Below are 19,331 nucleotides of genomic sequence, written 5' to 3'. Positions count from 1 at the left end.
ACACAGAATGACTGTTCATACAAGTGTATCTTTCTTCTCTGTGGGGGTGTTTCAACATCTACTTGGTAGACCCAATTTTTGTGTACTGCTGCAAATTAGTCCTGCTCCCCTCTCCTGTCCCCCAAAGCCCACCTTTAAATTACGCAAAGGATAAGATGGTGCTTCAATGAAAATGTTTACTTCAAGGCCTTAATCTCGACCAATGGCAGAAAACTGCTGGGATTTTATGTCTGAACAAATCTTGAGTGTTATAAAAAAATAAACAGAGATGAAGTTTATTTTGGAATAGAACAGAGATCTACATCGTGATGAATTAAATGAGCAGCAGCTCTCAATCTCAGGTAGTGTTGTCATTCATTTTGTGAAGTTCAAGATTCACGTCACCTAACAGAAGATTGAAGATGAAACAACCCACTTTTCATTTTGAACTCCAGTGCTCTGACCCTTGGACATTGCAGTGCATTATTTAAAAAAAAATAACATTTTACACTGGTGACTATTTTGCAACATATAATTTGATCCCTTTGTTTGAAACATCATTTAATAAGCACTGGGGGTTTCTGATCAGGTGTTGTAAAGTTAATTAAGCAATGAACAGAGTTATTACAAATTAGAAGCCAGAATATGCACTTTCTAATAATTCCACTTGCTTCCTCTGCCCCTCTATCCATCCCAGAAACCAGAACATTTATATGAACAGGAAACCAGTTGCCTTCCTATGGCCTTTACTGATAGTTCAACATTTTACATTATGATGAGATGTTAGATTATAAAACATTTTTGGATTTGAGGATTTGGCATTTATAATATTGAATATTTTTTTCAGTTTTTGTAACTAAATGGTAGTGATCGTAACGGTTGAGAGACTCTGCAGTTTGTTAATGAGGTCAGTTTCAATACGTATTCTCAATATTTCAATCTGAAGCTAAGAGATGAAGCTAATGTTCTTAATCATCCTCTTGCTAACCTTTTTTTTTAAAAAACAAAGTTGAAACAAAAGTTTATAGAAACAGATCTGGTCAGGAGGATTAAATGATGTAGTGGGTCAGTACATTGTTCTTTCACTTCTGCCATGTTTGTTTGAAAACAGAGCATATTGACGAGGAAAAGAAAGTGTGCTCCAACTGATAACTGTAGGGATTGTTAGCGGGAGAGATTTTCTACAAGTCTACAGCACAGAGCAAACCATAATTGGAAGTTTTACTCAAAGCAACTGTGAGGATTGCTGATGTGTGAAATGGAAATGTCACACTGGTGACAGGGAGTGGGTGTAATGGTGGAAGCAGAGTGGTCTTTGCACCTGTCCCATGCTATATAACTGCTGGGTGTGCTCAACCTTGTTACTGCTTGTGCAATCTTTGGAAATATTTCATTCCTTAGCATTGACAACTCTCAAATATCATAATGCTACTAGGAAGAATTGACAGATCCACACTTCTGTTGGTGATTGGGGCGGTGAGAAAGAATGAAAAGTCAGACAGGATGTGACTTTAGTACTGAACCATGGAGGGGAATGAATGTGGGACGTCATGCTGCAGAAAAATACGAGATCTAGCTCAGTTTTGTTTTAGCATTTAAATGCTAGTAATTTGTGGCATCAACCTGCAAACACTACTTTCAGAATATAATTTAACCTTAGAGCCTAGGCTTTATTGGTATATTAGGCATACATTGTACACAATGAAATGTCTATGAAACCATTATTTTAGTGGAGGGATTAACCAATTTTAAATGGTTGAACAATAGGAGCGCGATTCTCGGGCCTCGTTGCACTCGAGCAAGAGCGCAACGAGGCTGGTGAAGGTGCCATTCCGCCTGGTCCACATTTGCGTGGAGCAGTACTAAACGGGGCTGGGCTGGGCTCTCCCTGGGGAAGCTGGTTGATGCCGGGAGCCGGTTAGATCCGCTTTGAGCATGGTTTAGGTGTGCAAAACTGGGCCCCACCCATTGTGGGTTAGATCTCGCGAAGCAACCGGCCGCCGGGAAGCACAGGGGAGGCTTCTCCCGCCATCTGCCAGCTGGATCACGTCCCCATTCGGGCAGGACGCAGTTGGTAGATTGCGCCCTCAATCTATTTTTTTTGAAGTTACATTTAACATAACTGTTGTGTGCAAATATAAACAATGCTTCCTATTGGTCAACATTATTTTTAAAGCAATCTCTTCCTCGTGAAAGACAATGCACCATGATTAGCTCTTTGCTCTGCTATATTTGTTGTACTTGCAACTCCTCTTCCTTGCACTGGACAGATATTTTCTATCTAGTTGGGCCGTTAATATAGGATTGAAAATTTATGTTCTTGAGAAGCATGAAATCTAAGCACATCTGTGAGGGCCTTCAAGGTCCAGTTCGGTATTCCAAACTGTAGCGCTATGTTTACTGGGTACTTTTGCACTGGGATTACTGTTGCGACATGAAATTGTGGAGGGAGGTGGAATGCCTCGATAATGACACAGTTTTACAGACTTCGTTAGAAACACTGAAGGATTTATGAACAAGAAAAACTGTACAGCAGTACAGCGGCCACACGGCTGTTCAATTGCCATCATGTCTCCTGCCTAAAAGAGGACTCCAACCCCTCAGGAGATTACCCACTCTGCTTCCCAATTGGTCCTCCAACTCAGGTGACCTTAAAGGGACAATCACCACAGCTTTCCACCTCATTGAATGCTCTGTTTATGCAGAGTTTGGATTTGGATTTGTTTATTGTCACGTGTACTGAGGTACAGTGAAAAGTATTGTTCTTGCATGCAGTCCAAACGGATGATTCTATACATGAAAAAAAAAAATAGGGCATACATAAATACACAATGTAAATGCATAGACATCAAGTGGAGCATACAGGAGCTCAGTACTATTCAGTAGAGAAGATATGTGAAGAGATCAGATCAGTCCATAAGAGGTTCATTCAGGAGTCTGCTAACAGCGAAGAAGAAGCTGTTTTTGAATCTGTTAGTGCGTGTTCTCGGACATTTGTATTTCCTGCCGGATGGAAGAAGTTGGAAGAGTGAATAAGCTGGGTGGGAGGGGTCTTTGATTATGCTGCCCATTTTCCGACGGCAGTAGGAGGTGTGGACAGAGTCAATGAATGAGAAGCGGGTTCTTGTGATCGACTGGGCTTTGTTCATGACATTCTGTAATTTCTTACGGTCTTGGGTCGAGTAGTTGCCATACCAAGCTATGATGCAGCCAGATAGGATGCCTTCTGTGGTGCATATGTACAAATTGGTAAGAGGCAATGTGGACATGCTAAATTTCCTTAGTTTCCTGAGAATATACAGGTGCTGTTGTGCCTTCTTGGTTGTAGCGTCGACATGGGTGGACCAGGACAGATTGTTGGTGATGTACATACCTAGGAATTTGAAGCTGTCAACCATCTCCACCTTAGCACCATTGAGGCAGACAAGGGTGTGTACGATACTTTGCTTCCTGAAATCAATGGCTAGCTCTTTAGTTTTGCTGACTTTGAGGAAGAGATTGTTGTTACACCACTCCACTAGGTTCTCTATCTCCCTTCTGTACTCTGACTCATCATTGTTCGAGATCCGACCCACTATGGTCGTGTCATCAGCAAACCTATAGATGGAATTGGAGCCAAATTTTGCCACACACTCATGTGTGATTCAGGAGTATAGTAGAGGGCTAAGTACGGAGCCTTGCGGGGCCCAGGTATCGAGGACTATCGTGGAGGAGGTGTTATTGTTCATCCTTACTGATTGTGGTCTATGGGTCAGGAAGTCGAGGATCCAATTGCAGAGGGTGGAGCCAAGTCCTAGGTTTTGGAGTTTTGATATGAGCGTGGCTGGGATTATGGTGTTGAAGGCGGAGCTGTAGTCAATGACTAGGAGTCTGATGTAGAAGTCCTTGTTGTTGAGATGCTCCAGGGATGAGTGTAGATGGCATCTGCTGTGGACCGGTTGTGGCAGGATGCGAATTGCACTGGATCAAGGCAATCTGGGAGTATGGAGTTGATGTGTCTCATGACCAACCTCTCGAAGCACTTCATAATGATCGATGTAAGGGCCACCGGACGGTAGTCATTGAGGCATTTTGCCTGGTCCTTCTTTGGCACCGGTATGATGGTGGTCTTCTTGAAGCAGGTGGGAACCTCAGAACGGAGTAGGGAGAGGTTGAAGATGTCACCGAACACATCCACCAGCTAGTCTGCGCAGCATCTGTGTCATGACCAGGGACCCAATCAGGACCTGTCATTTTCCGAGGGTTCACTTTCAAAAAGGTTGATCCGACTATGGATGCAGCCAAACCTCCTCCACCACCGCCATGCTCTCCCCTGCCAGCAAAGAATTGGAACTTAAGGCAACGTCAAGGCAATACACACCTGACAAACCACTCATCCCTTTTATGGATTTGAGTATGGAGAAATTAGAAAATTAGTCCGGTGCATACTGTTAGATGATACGTCTATGATTAAAGCATCTTGCAAATTCATTGCACGTGAAATCATCTGAGTCCATCTTTGTCATTACTGTTGATGTTGGTGTATAAATCAACCTCTGTTGCCTCCAGAAACTTCCAATTGCAGGGATCAATTTATATGCCAGGCATAAAATGGGAACTGCAGGTGTGGAAAAAACATAACACCAGTAATTCTTATTAAATTAAGTGGCATGACTTATTGAGTAAGCGGATTGGGAAAAGGTATCTTTAAACATAATGAAAACAATTTAATATCTGTAAAATTCATTGCTTTTTGCTCCCTATGCAAAGAGTTAATCCAATTTATTCCGGGTCACCTTGCTTATGGCATTAAAGTAAGGATCTCATTCTGGACCAGTTGTGTGCTTTCGGTTTCAGAATCACACAATCTTCTTCCACTTCACCCATTCAGTTGAAAAAATATCATGGTAATTGGAAAGTGAACTTCTAGACAGTTAGGAGTTGAACGTTTGATTGTAATGACGAAGAGAAGTGTTTATTCCAGAGCTGGACACAGAGTAATAGGATTCAAAGGGGCAGGAGGATGTGGCTGGTGAGGGATAAAACGCGGTGTTTGGAACTGACCTTATCTATAGTTGATGCTTTGCAAATAGAGGCAATAGGTAAAATCGTCCAGCTGTTCACGCCAGCGGGATCCTGGCGCGCTGCTGCTGTGGCATTCCTGTTGGCGTGGGGTGGATTCAATGGGAAATCCCTTTGACATGGGTGGGATTAGGAGATCCCGCTACTGGCCAATAACGGTGGGCTGCCCCTCACCAAAGAGGAACGTGCACGCGGAGAGGCCAGAGAATTGCACCCAACTTCAGAAAGTAGTGCCATGAGTGTGGTGCCCTGTATCATAGAAACATAGAAGATAGGATCAGGAGGAGGCTATTCATCCCTTCGATCCTGCTCTGCTATTCATTATGATCATGGCTGATCATCCAACTCTAATCCCGCCTTCCCCCCCATATCCTTTGATTCTCTTTGTCCCAAGTGCTAAACCTAACTGCTTCTTGAAAGCATGCAATGTTTTGGCCTCAACTACTTCCTGTGGTCACGAATTCCACAAGCTCACCATTCTCTGGCTGCAGAAATTTCTCCCCATCCCTGTCTTAAATGGTCTATCTCGTATCCTCAGACTGTGACCCCTGGTTCTGGACACACCCACCATCGGGAACATCCTTTCTGCATCTACCCTGTCTAGTCCTGTTAGAATTTTAGAAGTTTCCATGTGATCCTCCCTCATTCTTCTGAACTCCAGCAAATACAATCCTAACCAACTCAATCTCTCCTCGTACATCCATCCTGCCATCCCAGGAATCCGAGTGGTAAACCTTTGCTGCACTCCTTCAAGAGGAAGAGCACCCTTCCTCAGATAAGGAAATCAAAATTGCACACACTATTCCATGTGTGGCCTCACCAAGGCCCTGTATAATTGCAGCAAGATCCCTGCTCCTGTATTCCCCTCGCTACTTAGGCAAACATACAATTTGTTTTCTTTATCGTCTGCTGTACCTGCATGCTTACCTTCAGCGACTGGTGTATGAGGACACCCAGGTCCTTTTGCACATTCCCCTCTCCTAATTTATGGCCATTCAGATAATAGTCTGCCTTCCTGTTTTTGCCACCAAAGTGAATAACCTCTCAATTACCCAAATCATACTGCATCTGTCATTCAGTTGCCTACTCACTCGACTTGTTCAAGTCACACCGAAGGATCTCTGCATCCTCCTCACAGTTCACTCTGTCACCCAACTTTGTGTCCTCTGTAAATTTGGAGATATTGCAAATTGTTCCCTCAACTAAATCATTAATATATATTGTGAATAGCTGGGGTCTCAGCACCGATCCCTGTGGTAACCCACTTGTCATTGCCTGCCATTTGGAAAATTTGCATCCTGCCACAACCGGTCCACAGCAGATGCCATTTATTCCTACACTTTGTTTGCTGTCTGCTTACCAGTTTTCTATCCATCTGAATACACTACCCCTAATCCCACGAGCTTTAATTTTACACGCTAATCTCTTATGTGGGACTTTATCGTAAACCTTCTGAAAGTCCAAATAAACCACATCCACTGGATCTCCCTCATCAATTCAACTAGTTACACCCTTGAAGAGTTCCAGTAGATTTGTCAAGCATGATTTCCCCTTCATAAATCTACGCTGACTCTGGTCGATCCTGCCACCTGCTTTCTAAGTGCTCTGCTATAACATATTGGATAATGGATTCTAGAATTTTCCCCACTACCAACCTCAGGCTGACTGGTTTATAATTCCCTGCTTTCTCTCTACCTCTACATTACATTAACTACCCTCCAAACTGCAAGAACTGTTCCAGTGCCGATAGAATACTGGAAGATGACCACCAATGCATCCACTATTTCTAGAGCCACTTCCTAAGTACTCTGGGATGTCGATTATCAGGCCCTGGGGATTTATCAGCCTTCAATCTCATCAATTTCCCCAAGACCATTTCTCTACTAATATTGATCTCCTTCACTTCCTTCCTCACACTAAACCCTGCATTCCCCAATATTTCTCATTTTCTATTTGTGAAGACAGAACCAAAGTTTGTATTTAGTTGCAGTAATTTCTTTGTCCACCATTATAAATTCCCCTGTATCTCACTGTAAAGGATTTACATTTGTCTTCACCAATCTTTTTCTCTTAACTTATCTTTAAAAAAAAAAAAATTAACTTAGGGTACCCAATTATTTTTTTTCCAATTAAGGGGCAATTTAGCGTGACCAATCCACCTAGCCTGCACATCCTTGGGTTGTGGGGGCGAGACCCACGCAAACATGGGGAGAATATGCAAACTCCACTCAGACAGTGACCCGGGGCTGGGATAGAACCTGGGCCCTCAGCGCCGTGAGGCAGCAGTGCTAAGCACTACTCCACCGTGCCGCACCTTTACGGACCTATACAAACCTTTACAGTCAGTTTTTATGTTGCCTGCAAGCTTACTCTTGTACTCTATTTTCCTCATCTTAATCAATCCCTTCGTCCTCTTTTGCTGAGGAGTCCTTAGACCTGTTGTTTTTCTTGACCAATTTGTAGGCTTCTTCCTTGGATTGAATACTATCTTTAATTTCCCTTGTAAGCTGCGGTTTGGTTTCCTGTTTTACTTTTGTGCCAGACAGGAATAAGCAGTTGTTGCAGTCCCCCCCCCCCCCCCCCCCCCCACCGCGCTCCTTGAATGTTTGCCAATTCATATCTACAGTCATCCCTTTAAGTCAAGTTTCCCTATCCATATCATCACAGTTTACTTTATTAAGATTCAGATCCTAGATCCTACAACACTCTCCATTTTGATGAAAAATTCTATCATATCATGGTCGCTCACCCTCAAGGGGTCTCACACAACTAGATTGCCAATGATTCCGTTCTCATTACACAGTACCCAGTCTAGTATGGCCTGTTCTCTAGTTGGTCCCTCAACGTATTGGTCCAGAAAGCCATCCCGTATACATTCCAGGAATTCCTCCTCTCCGGTATTGTGACTAATATGATTGGCGCAATCTATATGCAGATTAAAATCACCCATAATTACAGATGTTCCTTTATTGGGAAAGTGAATATAACTATTCATAGAAGAAGTCAAAGGAACAGAGGAGGACAGTGAATCCAGAAAGAGTTTAGCGTGAGTTGAGATGGAGTTTGAAATCACCAAGAATATGTAGTTTCAGTGTAGAATCTGAGGCAGGGAAGTAGAGAAATAATGGCAGAACCTTTGGATGATAGAGACATGGGGAGTATGTGTCGCTGGCTGGACCAGCATTTATTGCCCATCTCAAATTGCCCTGAAAAGAGTGGCTTGCTAGGCCATTCAGAGGGCACTTAAGTGCCAACCACATTGCTGTGGTTCTGGAGTCGCGTGTGGGCCAGACCATGTAAGGATGGCAGATTTCCTTCCCTAAAGGACATTAGTAAACCAGATGGATTTTATGGCAACCGATAATGGTTTCATTGTCACCATTAGACACGGTGGTGAACCTTGGGTCCTTAGAGCATTACCCTGGGTGTTTGGATTGCTCGTCCAGTGACAATACCACTATGTCATTGCCTCCCCTAGTAGAGGCGTGGGCAGGGCAGATGGTGCAATATCCAGGCAAGTGAGAAGTCTTCAATAAGGGACAAGTTCTGCCAGCGTTTACCAAGTTTCTATCAAAGCCATGATCAATACAGACATCGGCAATACTGTCAACGGATTAACTTTCCTATAACTAGGTAAGACTGTAGTTTGTTAGTCAATTAAGTAATTGTCAATAACTGGTTTAAGTACAGGATGGGTCTCAGTGAACACTTGAAAACTGAGGTACTCACAAACTGAATTTTCTTCCTTCACAGAAAGTCTGCGTTAAGTGTGGAATTGAAACAATTGGGAGCCAGCGGAGGCCGGTTTGGCTTTGCAAAATATGCAGTGAGGGAAGGGAGGTAGGTACGATAAATTATGGAATGTTGCAGAGTCGGAGTACCCTTCGTCAAAATGAACTCAAATTAAGTTAATGTTTTGTAATTCTAGTACATGCAAATGTGCCACACTGCGAGTCCAACTGACAACCTTAAATCGGGTGTCAGTGTAATTCTTAACACACTGGGGATTTAAAAAAAATATATATATTTTTATTCTCCTTTTTCAAATTTCTCCAAAATTTACACCCACCAACAATAAACAATAATCAGTAACGAATGCAATGTCAATCCCCATATCAATAACAACGATCCCATCCTCCCACCAAACCCCAGACATTAGCCCGCATGTTAACATAAACAAATGACAAAAAGGAATCAGGAATCACCCATAGTCACCATTAACACACACAACCCCCCCCCCCCCCCCCAACTCTCCCAACCCCCCCCTAATGGTCGATGTAATCCAATTCTCAAAAGTGCATAATGAATAACGCCTATGAATTGTAGAACCCCTCCATCCTTCCTCTCAGTTCAAATTTGACCTTCTCAAGAGTCAAGAATTCCAGCAGGTCCCCCCACCACGCCAGGGCACAGGATGGAGAGGTTGATCTCCACCCTCACAGGATCTGCTATTGGGCGATCAACGAGGTGAAGGCTACAACATTTGCCTCCGCTCCCGTTTCCAACCCCGGCTGATCCGACAACCCCAATATGGCCTCCCGAGGGCCCGGGTCCAGTTTCTCGTGCACCACTTTAGAGATTACCCTAAAAACCTCCTTCCAATAATCCTCCAACTTTGGACAGGACCAAAACATATGAATGTGGTTTGCGCCCCCCCCCCCCCCGCCGCAACGTTCACACACATCTTCTACCCCCTCAAAGAGCCGGCTCATCCTCGCCCTTGTGAGGTGTGCTCTATATACCACGTTCAGCTGTATCAATGTTGTCTTGTTGTCTGTTTACACAATCACATCCCTGTGTTTGTTTTAAGTTTTGAAAGCATGGGCTGGTTGGTTACAGTCTGTATCTTGCCTGTTGCAAACAGTGCAAGGGACATGCTGTTTGATACAATCCGCCAGTCTTTGGGGCATACGTCCTACGTACCTAACATCATACCGGCACTGAAATTCATACACCACATTATTCATTTGTGTAATAGGCAGGATATCATTTTGATCGAAAGCAGCAATCTTTCAATGGTAAATACCACATGTGTTGCTTCTGCAAAGTAGCAGTGTAAATCAGCTAGCTTCACCTATTGCTCATATTTGTGAGATACTTTGTCCTTCAAGGTATGAGAATGGATGTGTTTAAAAAAAATATTTTTGGAGGATATTGTGTTATGTGTGTCCATGTGTATGCTTGTATAAATGATTTAATTAAACTGCGATAAGGTTAGCGAAGATCATTTGTCTGGAAGAATTCAGCCATGAAAATGGGTGAAGGTGTTAAATGCATGCATTTGAGATGAAATTGCGGTCAAGTGGTTTTATAAGTAAAGAGGCTAGGTTCAGAAATTTGGATTAGGAGATACTTAGGGATCCTTTTTTTAGCTGTTAAATTTCAAAGGGAAGTAAAGGCTTTTACAATTTGAAAAAGTTTCATAATTAAGCAAAGAAAGGTTATTCAAATTTATTCGATCCCAGAAGTGGGGGCAAGAGGGAAGATATGAAAGATTTTTATATTTTGGAAACGTGGGGTTCAAAGAAGTACTGAGATCAATAGAATTAAAGATGAAAGGGAGAAAGGTTGTGCAAACAGAGATGTGGAGTTGAATTGGGGTTGGCTGTGTGAGGAGGATCGCCTGGAAACAGCTCTGGGCTGGGAGAAAGTGCAATTTGAATCAACCATCCAGTAGAGCCAGATAAATCTTGTTCTGAAGTATTGGATTTCCACAGCAGAGTGGAAGAAATTTGTGAGGTGATACGGCATGCCTTTCTCAAAGCTACAGCACTTTGCCTTGGGTATTTTTAAAAAAAAATTGTTCATGGGACGTGGATGTCGCAGGCTGTGCCAGCATTTATTGCTAAATGCCCTTGAAGGGGCAGTTAAGAGTCAACTGCATTGCTGTGGGTCTGGAGTCACATGTAGGCCAGACCAAGTAAGGGTCATTTTTGGCACTACAGGCGCTGAGCAACACCCTGCTATTCACGTCCAAAGCGGCACTCTGTTATTCGGGAGTTAAATCATGCCCTGTGTTACTGTAATTGAGTGTGCTTAAGTTTTCTTCTCGTTATTAAACCTTTTACTTGTAATTTTTAAAATTCCAAAAGTGTTACTGGATTTCTTGCTACTGGGATCGGTACTTTTGTTCTCGTTTTCAGAATACAAAAAAAGGATATGGCCTGTAAACCAAGTTTCAATCTGAGATTTGGTTTGCTCAGCAACTAACATCTGCTGTGGTCATAGCAGAGGGTAATGGTTCGTTTGCTGGCGACATGTAGGGAAGAAGTCACATGTGAGGTGGCACCCGCTAGAGAATTTTATTTACGCCTTTTTCACCAGATTTCTGGAGGAAATATTGGCTCAAGTTTGTTTTTATTGATGGGTTAAGTGTTCAACATCAAGGGGATGCACAGTAGATACCAGACCAGTCAGCAGAAAAAGAACTAACTAATTTGGAAGCTTCGAGAGTCTAGTCGGGAAAGAAAATGGCTGACGATGGAGGGGGAGGGGGAAATGGCGACCCTTCCTGAGCTGGATCATGCCCACAGGTCATTAAGGCAGAGGCCCAGAGCAGGCGAACAACTGTATGCGATCATCATGCACTTCCACAGCTTTCAGGTCAAAGAAAGAGTTATATGGTGGGCAAAGGATCATCATGATTACAGATGGGAGGGCCATGTGGTGAGAATTGATCAAGATGTTGGAGTGGAGCTGGCCAAGGGGTTGTCATGATATTCAAACACACACATCATGATAGACACACCAACAGACAAATCAGAACACACACCACCACAACCAATCACAGAAAGATATAAAAGCACAAACACGACACCTGGTGGTCAGTATTAGCTGGAGAGGAGGACCAGGACAGACCTGCTACACGACACACTCAGGGAGACAGCACGTGCAGAGTATCCAGAACGAACTGTATTATAAGAGTTAAAATAAAATAGAGTTGTACCACATACAACTGTGTTGGCTCATCTGTGCACCAGAGCACCCAACACCACAGGGGTGTGCTGCATTCAATAATGCCAAGGCTGTATTGTATCGAAGTAAGGTTCTAATTGTCGTGGTTTACCCCGCACGCCATAACCTTTATAAGTCAGAGCCCCTGAAAGATGGGTTGTCAATGTTGGAGTTCTTGGATGGTTTGTCTATCCTGGTGGTGGAGAAGGAGAGAAGCGAGGAACTTGAGTCCCCGCTGACGTTAGAGGAGGTGATGAAATGCATGGAACTGATGCAATCGGGTAAGGCGCCGGGGCTGGACGGATTCCCGATTGAATTTTCTAAGAAGTCTGGGAGACAGTTGGTCCTGTTGCTATTGGAAATGTTTCAGGATTCAATGTCTTGAGGGACATTGCCGGCCACATTGGTGCAGGCATCGATCTCCTTGATCTTATAGAAATATGATGATCTGGCAGAGTGTAGGTCGTAGCGCCCTATTTTGTTACTGAATGCAGATGTGAAGTTGTTGACGAAGGTCCTGGCCATACGCTTGGAGCCCAGCCGCCCAGGGGTTATACGGGGTTTATTAAGGTTAGGTAGTTGTCGGTCAATGTTTGGGGACTGCTTAACGTTGTTTTGTCCCCCTCGCCAGGTGATTATTTAATTTAATGTGGAAAAGACTTTTAATAGGGTAGCGAGAGATTATTTGTTTGAAACCCTTGGGAGGTCTGGCTTTAGACCTAGATTCATAGCTTGCTCCAGCTCTTATAGGGCCCCCACTGCGAGCATTCATACAAATGCTTTGAGTTTGAAATATTTCCACCTGATGAGAGGCACGAGACAGAAGTGTTCACTGTCCCTGCTATTGTTTGCTTTGGCAACTGAGCCTCTAGCAGTGTGTGTGCGTGGTGGTGGGGTGGGGGTGGGGGTGGGGGGGGGGGTGGGGGGGGGAATTGAGCATTGGGTATCATTGTATGTGGAAGATTTGTTGTTATGTGACCGACCCTCTCGCCAGTGCAGAGAAGATAGTAAAGCTGCTCGGGAGGTTTGGCTCCTTCTCGGTGTACAAATTGAACTCTGCAAAACCGAATGCTTTCCGGTGAATCTCTCAGGGAGGGGAGTCAATCCGGGGAGGTTGCCTTTTCGCCTGGCAAGGCCCAGTTTCCGTTATCTGGGAATTCTGGTGGCCCACGACTAGGCTTTGCCGTATAAACTGAATTTTGGGGATCTGGCCAAGGCGGTGAAGGCTGACCTTGGGAGGTGGGAAAACTTCCCACTGACCTTGGCGGGTAGGGTTCAGTCGATAAAAATGAACAGCCTCCCAAGGTTTGTATCTTTGTTTCAGTGTCTTCCAATTTTCCTCTCTAAATCTTTCTTTGTGAAAGTCAGTAAAATGTTTTTTATTTGGGCGGGCAAGACCTCACAGGTTCGCAGGATGTTTTTGCAGAGGGATAGGCAGTTGGGGAGTCTGGCTTTGCCCCATCTATTATTTTATTATTGGGTGACAAATATTGAGAGGTACAGGAGTGGTACAGGGAGACGGAGTCTGTGTAGGGGTGGATGGAGGGGGGTGCTGCCCTCTAGTTTGAGGGCCTTGGTTACGGCTCCTCTTCCATTCTCTCCAGCTAAATAGACTTCCAGTCCTGTGATGGTGGCCATCTTAAGAATATAGAGTCAGTTTTGGCAACATTTGTAGATGGATGCTATGTTACTGTTGGCTGCAATCTGTGAGAATCCCGCCAGGTCGGAGAATCCCGGCCGGGGGGGGTGGGGGGGGGGGGGGGTGGGGGGGGGTGGGGGGGGGGGGGCGCGGCGGCGCGAATCCCGCCCCGCTCCCTGTCGTCCCGACGCCGGCTGCCGTATTCTCCGCCGCCGGTTTTCGGGTGGGGGCGGGGTTCACGCCACGCCTGTCGGGGGCCATTGGCAGCGGCCCTCCCGGCAGTTCTCCGGGCCCCGATGGGCCGAGCGGTCGTCCGTTTTTGGCCAATCCCACCGGCGTGGGTTAGACATGGTCCCACACAGCGGGAGTTGGCTGGGGTGGGACGCGGGGGGATCTGACCCCGGGGGGACCCCCACGGTGGCCTGGCCAATGGGGACCACCAATCTGAGGGCGGGCTCTGCCGTGGGGGCACTCCTTCCTTCCGCGCCGGCCCCTGTGGAGTGCCGTCTGGTTTAGTGAGATTCTTACTTTATCTATTTATCTTTCATTATCTAATTCATTATATATTTCTCAGTTATAGACATTTGGTAGTACAGAATTTGAGCATTGCTGAAAATTGCTTTATTCATGTTTTAATTAAGGGTTGCTTCCTCTCCCAAAGCCAATGTGCATTTTGTCACAAGGCAAATGTGTGTATATGAGAAAGAAAAATATGGTTGATTAAAGGCCTATGTGTTCAATAAGCTTTAGAAAATGAAGGAGGGGAGAAAGTTTTGGGGCTTGTTCAGCACAGTGGGCTAAATAGCTGGCTTGTAAAGCGGACCAAGGCAGGCCAGCAGCGCGGGTTCAATTCCTGCACCAGCCTCCCCGAACAGGCGCTGGAATGCAGCGACTAGGGGCTTTTCACAGTAACTTCATTTGAAGCCTACTTGTGACAAGTGATTTTCATTTCATTTTATTTCATATCAAGTCTGGGGGTCAGAGAGAAAGTGGTGGGTTTCTCACAAGGGGCAGAATTTTAAATTCTCATGGTGATGCTTGGTAGGCGGTCGGGTGGGGTGGGAAGTCTGGGTAGAAAATTAAGTACCATGGCACTGGCGTCATGTCCATTGCCTATTTGCTCACCCCCCATCTGGTAGGTATTTTACCTACAACAGAGGGAGGCATCAGGTGACCCGGCCCACCTTTGGGCCATTCAAGGCTCTTCAGTGGCCAGCTAAGAGTCTCCCCCTGCCGCCGCTGGAATATTATCTGTCGTGGGGAAGGTTGATGCCAACTGTCCAGGTCACCCAGTAAAAACCTGGCAGGTCTTGTGGCTGGACTGATGGGGAGGTTTAAATCTTCTGGTTAGACACCCTGTGCTCAGTGGAGTCCTCCCGATACCCCCCATTCCCCCATCCCTTCCCAGCAGTATTCCACCGCTCTTCCTCCCTTTCCCATCTCCCATACTCTGTCGATCTCGGTTCTTTATCCAATTCATCAGGTCTGCTAGCCTGATCCCTGGGAGACCAAGGCTTAACCTGCTGGCATCTTTGGGGATTGAGCGCAGTCGAAGCAGTGGCCTGTGGTGGCGCTGCCAGTATGAGCGGGCTGCTGGCCATCTGATCACTGGGTGCACCCGGAGATGGGACCTCCTCTCCATGGAGGCAGAAGATAATGAAAGGAGAGATGGTTGTTAAATGGCGAAGGGGCAAGCTGGTCAAGTGCGGACGCATTCATCACCACTTGAACAAGGAGTGGGAACTCCTCCCCCAACCTAACATTCAGCCGAAGACTTCTTCAATTCTTTTTCCATGACTGTATGTACTGTGCATAACTGAATCCAGATTAATAAAACTCTTCTAAAGTGTAAGATATATCAACAATTAATTTTAAGAACCAGATAGAAGTCTCTGTTGAGCTGCAGAAACACACACCACTAAATAAATAGAGTTCTGTCACACTCTGTCTCAATATTATGGTTTATATTCTAAGATTAAGTAAGCAATGTGATTGAACTGCTGCAAACTGTTTGATTCTCTTGCCTCATTGTCAAAAATTGAATTGTGATACCGAATCACATTGTTCCTGTATGCACTTGGAACACCAAATTAATGCTAGTTGCGAATCTTTGAGAATTTGAACTGTCATAAACATCCATCAGTCATTTCTGTGAAAGATGTGAATTTCAATGATTTTTATTTCTATTACTACAAGGTATGCCATTATAAACACATTGGTTGTAGAAGCCTGCACAAAAGAACATTCCTTGTTGCTAGGTTACAGTAAGGAAATGATGAAGTGCTGAAAATATACCACCGTGGTTGAAGCATCTTATGGTTTGATTTTGAAGGGAATGTAATTTATGATTTAATCTTAAGACATGTGAAAGTATTTTAATGTAATTCTAGTCTCAAACAGAAGTTGATAAAAACACAAAACTCTATTTTAACGGAATGAGCCAATCCAGTTGATGCAACTGTCAAACGATGGTAAATCTGAATTAATTTGAGGAAACACAGTGCTTTCCATTTCAAAGCATTGTTTATGTGTCAAGAGGTATTCTGCTTCCAGTGTTGGATCTGATTGTAGCTACGCTATAACTATGGGGCCTGTGTACAGTGTAATAACCTATTTGCACTGATTTTACAGCAGTAGTATAAATGTTGCCTGAATGCTTTGTCTTTTTTGAAATTGTTGCACTGACTACCTCTTCTTTTGAGATACTGAGACTTTGATTTTGACAGCTGCTTGAAATTTCATGTGAATGGGACGGGTTTGTAGATTTGGCGTGAACATGCTATGGCTCTTCGCTTGTTTTTAATGAATCACATCAGCTCATTAAAACCAACTTTTTGACCAAGCTTTTAGATCACCTGTGCTAATGTCACCTTTTTTGGCTCTATGTAAATTATTTGGTCTGAATGAACTCCTTGGCTTGAGGACAGAAAATATCGAGTCATGATAAACCATTCTTTTTCAGATTGAAGGATGGTAGACAGTGGTGTTGCTCAAAGTTCAGTGCTGGGACCATTGCTTTTTTAAAAAATTAACTGCGGCTGGCATTTTACCAGCCCCTTGGAGACAAGCGGGGAGGGGTATTGATCTGGTGATAGAAGACATCTGGAGGGAAGCCCAACCTTTTTGTGGCTGCAGGGAATTGCAGTGTCTCAGCCAATTAATCAGCCTATTAACAGGCACGTTATGACCCTACTGGCATTTTACAGTTGTTGGAATGTCACACATTTCCCCCTCTCCTCCCAATTGCTCGAGGAGTCAGCTTTATCGAGGGGGGCATCTGATGTGACATACAGGGTGGGGGTCTCCTGAGCCTGGTACATCAATATTTTTTTATGCTGGCCCTTCGTGGGTGCTTCAGCTTAAAGGCACCCTCTCTTTCCTATACAGCCTCGGCAATGACCTAATTTCTTCGGCAGCTTGGTGGGGCCGATTGCCATTCTCATTAGACGGCAGCCACTGCCTTTCAATTGACCGCTGCTGGTAAAACAGCACCCGTGGCCCCGCTGCCCTCCAGTGCGGGCTCAGGGCACGCCATTTTATCCCAACTTTGGGACCTCACTGTTGCTGATAAAATTCCGGTCAATGTTTCAGTTCCATGACCTGTGCTGTGATGACAATAAAGGACAAATGTGATTGTTTCGATTTTCACAGCCTAAATTCTAATTTGTAAAAAATGAATTCAACACATAATATTCATGTTTAGCTGTCGATTTGGGGACATTTCTGAGCATGCGCACTACCAAAAATGTACCATGCTCAATCTGTAATCATATCTTTTAGAATTTTGTGCTGGTTATTACTTGAAATTCTGGTAAAAACAAACTATTTTATAATTGGCACATCCAAGGACATCGCAGTAGTTCATTAACACCAAAGGAGTTGAGCAACAAATTTTGTGAATTGCAGTACTTTGCATATAATTAGTGATGCTATCACTATAATTAAAAATCTCTTTGAACTGCTCTGCAAATTTGCATGCGAATCAGTACATCCAAATTTGTTACTAAGTGAAACAATCATGAAGCTGCGGTGTCGAGCAGAATTAATACATCTGAAGATCTAACAGAGCTGCACCATACCTCACCTGCTTTCCTTATTAAATAGACTTCTTAACTTTGGCTGCATTTCAAAGTTTATCATAGGTTCTTTACGCAAAGAGTAGTGAGGAGGTTCTTTACGCAAAGAGTAGTGAGGAGGTTCTTTACGCAAAGAGTAGTGAGGAGGTTCTTTATGCAAAGAGTAGTGAGGCCGTGGAATGCCCTACCTGCTACAGTAGTGAACTCGCCAACATTGAGGGCATTTAAAAGTTTATTGGATAAACATATGGATGATAATGGCATAGTGTAGGTTAGATGGCTTTTGTTTTGGTGCAACATCGTGGGCCGAAGGGCCTGTACTGCGCTGTATTGTTCTATGTTCTATGTTCTATAATAAAGCACTGGGAAAGGAAATTATAGAGGTGCAGAAAAGTGTAATTCTACTGGGTGATAATTTAAAATATGGCAACCACCACCACTGAGTCACCTGGGCACTATTTATCTAAATAGGATCCAGGTACCAAGTGGTGACATGTATTTTACATCAGAAAGACTGGAGATATAACAAAATAAATCATATTGCTAATAGACCTGCTTCTCAACCTGTTGCATCCTTGCTATTCATGAAAGCCAAAATGAGGGTCAGCCCATGGATTGACCTAACAATCTTTCGCTAATCGAAATCACAGCACAGACGCTCTGTGTTTGTTGCTACTATAAAGCAACAGCTACTCTTCATTGCAGAGAATATTATTTTCTAATGTAATACTGGACCTCGGTTAGCATTCATAGCACAGATCATGGATGAGGTTACAGCAGACACAAGGCATCTCCAGTTCTTACCTTGATGGCCTCAGAAATACTGATCAGAGCAACACCATGTCAAATGTATCTTCCATCTATTTTTGGTTTTGGAATGTCGGTGGAACATTGTAGGCAACATTTGAACATCTTAACCAGGCTGTACTTTGACATTTTCCCTGATTATCACTGGCATCTGAATATTTCTGTTAAGATTGCAGAAGATTATTTCTTTTAAGATCTTGCTAGCCGCTCCCCACCCTTCCCCACAAACAACCTGCCTTTCCAAAAACCTGCAAGTACAATGAACTTTAAATAATTGAGGGATATTTAGTTTCCAGTTGTAAAGTTCCAAGCACGAAAGGGGTATTGATTGCAGAATCAAAAATATCTGACATTTCCATTCAGTATAGATATGTGATGTTACATTTGCCAAATAATTACTTTTGTCTTAATTGTGGAACCGGAACCTTTGTAAGCAAGAGAAGCCTCCTAGCCAGTCATGTTGGCTATTTGCTAGAACAAAAACAAATGCTACAACCCTACTGTCTCCGTCTCATAGCCAAATATCTTACTTTGCTCCAAATTTTAACCAGTTTTTCCTTAAAGGGTACAAGGAGTCTCAATCTCTATCACATCCTGTAGTGAAGCATTCTATGCTTCAATGGTACTCTGTGCAAACAACCTTAAATTTATGAATCCTCATGACTGACTCCTCAACTACAGGAAATAGGTTTCTGTATTCATCCTATCAAAACCTTTAATTATTTTAGGTGCTCCTATTTTATCTCCTCTTGGCATTCTCTGCTGTCAGTGTGATGTGCATCAATATTTCAAGTTGATCTTACTGTTATCTCTCA

At 43.8% G+C, this 19,331-nt stretch overlaps 1 protein-coding gene across 10 annotated transcripts in view; it reads left to right on the top strand.

Moving 5' to 3' along the window:
* The window catches only part of LOC140386791 (rab effector Noc2-like), a 291,632-nt gene that overhangs the window by 174,130 nt on the left and 98,171 nt on the right, over positions 1 to 19,331 (top strand). For all 10 annotated transcript variants that reach the window (XR_011933672.1, XM_072469490.1, XM_072469500.1 and 7 more), the window contains one exon: positions 8,794 to 8,880. Coding sequence is in view for 9 of the 10 variants with exons in the window: in XM_072469490.1 (XP_072325591.1) it covers positions 8,794 to 8,880 (87 nt within the window). In the remaining variant the exon portion in view is untranslated. The remainder of the gene's footprint in view (positions 1 to 8,793; positions 8,881 to 19,331) is intronic.

Source organism: Scyliorhinus torazame, chromosome 12 (genome assembly GCF_047496885.1).
Source record: "Scyliorhinus torazame isolate Kashiwa2021f chromosome 12, sScyTor2.1, whole genome shotgun sequence".
NCBI classification, from domain to species: Eukaryota; Metazoa; Chordata; class Chondrichthyes; order Carcharhiniformes; family Scyliorhinidae; genus Scyliorhinus; species Scyliorhinus torazame.
Note: the sequence above shows the minus strand (reverse complement) of the source record. Positions and strands in the feature narration are given on the sequence as shown.